The sequence below is a fragment of the Vespa crabro genome, chromosome 2 (assembly GCF_910589235.1).
Source record: "Vespa crabro chromosome 2, iyVesCrab1.2, whole genome shotgun sequence".
In the NCBI taxonomy this organism is placed as follows: Eukaryota; Metazoa; Arthropoda; class Insecta; order Hymenoptera; family Vespidae; genus Vespa; species Vespa crabro.
In genome coordinates, this window is record NC_060956.1 from 4,932,900 (window position 1) to 4,934,977 (window position 2,078).

The 2,078-nt window shown below is 37.8% G+C and overlaps 1 protein-coding gene across 2 annotated transcripts in view; it reads left to right on the plus strand.

The window, feature by feature from the left end:
- LOC124432883 (putative uncharacterized protein DDB_G0277255) overlaps positions 1–1,785 on the plus strand; it is a 49,937-nt gene extending 48,152 nt beyond the window's left edge. Inside the window, exons 3-4 of one of the 2 annotated variants that reach the window (XM_046982173.1) lie at positions 1–679; positions 909–1,060. The exon at positions 1–679 is cut by the window's left edge and continues 602 nt beyond it. In XM_046982173.1, coding sequence (XP_046838129.1) covers positions 1–679; positions 909–926 — 697 coding nt within the window. In that variant the 3' untranslated portion in view covers positions 927–1,060. The other variant, XM_046982172.1, reaches the window with a different exon arrangement.
- Positions 1,786–2,078: the final 293 nt, after the last annotated feature.

Consider the following 2,078-nt stretch of genomic DNA (forward strand, 5'->3'; position numbering starts at 1 on the left):
ACCCCTGAGACAATTCCCCGAGATCCCATTAATCATTGAAGATAAGATCGAGAATAATGGTAACAGTTCGGAGGCTTCTGGTATGGAAATAAACGGTGGTGAAGAACAAGAAACGATGTATGAGGATGAACAAGTTGAGGAAAACGTCGATGAGGATGATGATGAGTACGTTGACAATACCGATACACCAGAGGAAGAATTCACCGAATTCGAAAGTGAGATTTTGAAACATGGCGAAGCTGGGATCACTATACCTGTAAAGAACTTGGATAGATTACATATGGAGGAAGAACATCGAGAGAGAAATGAGGAATCGATTGTTAAAAAAAAAAACGAGAATGATATGTTTGACAATTCCCAAGATGAAATTTCTATTCGTTTCAATCATACTATCTTCAATATGGACGAATCTGATAGCAACATATCCAGTGAAGCAACTATCAAGGACGATGTCATTATAGAAACAACGTTGCTGAACGTTGACCCTATGAAACTTTCGAACAATAGTAAATCTCCTTTTAAAAATGATAGCTCGGAAAACGATGAGGATGAACGTTTTAATAAACATTTTGAGTCAGAAAGAACACAAGATACAAGATCAAAAATAATATTCCCAAAGGGAAAAGTTCGTACGACGATATCAACGGATACGGAAGAAAATGGTAAAATGGAGAATCAGGTAAGTAGGACAAAGTCCGATGATAAAGAAAAGAATCCAATGGATTTGAGGAATATCGAGCTCGTTGCCGAACCTTCATCCTCGGAGTCTCTTCTTTACGATCCTCTTTCTGGCGATCGTTATACGGCAGAATCGATAGTCGAATTAGAGGATTCAAAAACTACTACTACTACTACTACTACTACTACTACTAACAGCCCTAACACACGAAATCTTTTGGATCTCGAAGGTTCATCGAGTTACGTAAGATCAGCACAAAGTTACGTTAAATTTCCTTCGGACGAGATCAACAGTATACATAATCAGGATTACAAGGAACGAGGCCAACATCTTTACGACGAAGGACTCTATTCTAGTACAAGCACGAAAAGTACCGTGCCGGTTCATCAGAAATCATCTTATTCTAGAACTCCAACAGGATGGAGAATAGATCGTCAACAACAGCCAGATCATGAAAGAAATCGTTCGGTCGTCGTTCAAAGACAAAAACCAAGGCCACCAATGTATTTGTCTCGAACGAAGGCACCTCTGACGAGGATCTCTCCTAGTTTATATTCCATCAGTCAACCTCCTCGTAGTGCTACGATCATGGATAGAGGTTATAGAAACGCTTATGTTCAAGTATCACCCTTTCATAGGGTTGGATACTAAAATCCATATAAAAGGGTGATTCGCCTGATTAAGCGAGGAAGATGATATTAATGATCTTCGCGTGGGGGGCTATCAATGACGTCGCTCTCCATTGAAAATGATTCCCTGGGAAACAAGCCGAGTCGACTCGAACGATGGGTCGACTTTGATAAATGTCGATGGATCCTCTTGGAACTGTGCCAAATAAAATGAAGGTTCAAAAGGGTGTTAAACTATCGCTCGCTAAGAATGTGTGATAAGCGATTAAGAACACTTGCGATTTGGCATAATTATATTAATTCTTATGTCCGAATCGAAGAATCTCTAAAGATTGGAACGTTTTTGCGGGATGGAGGGAAAAGAAAAAAAAGAAAAAGAAAAGGAAAAGGAAAAGCTCAAACTCTTCGAAAGGAATACATATATAATAGAAAAATCGATCGAGTTTCTTTTTCCTTAATTTCAGCTTTTTTTTTCTTTTTTTCATTTTCCGTCCCTTGTGATGAAACAAACGAGAAAGAAACGAGTTCGTTTATATCCTTTTTAAACGATCCAACGATCCCAAAGATTTTTAATATTCGTTGGAAATTAATTTCTCGAAAAATACTTTTTCTTTTTCCATTTAGTTAACAACTTTTCAAATTATATCAGCGTCGGACAGATCCAATGGTAATAACGTTGACGAGGTCAATCGTTCGCTTTAACGAAATGAAAATTGACATTTTTTGACGTTTAACAGAGGAGAAAGTATATTGCAAATATACGTAAAGAG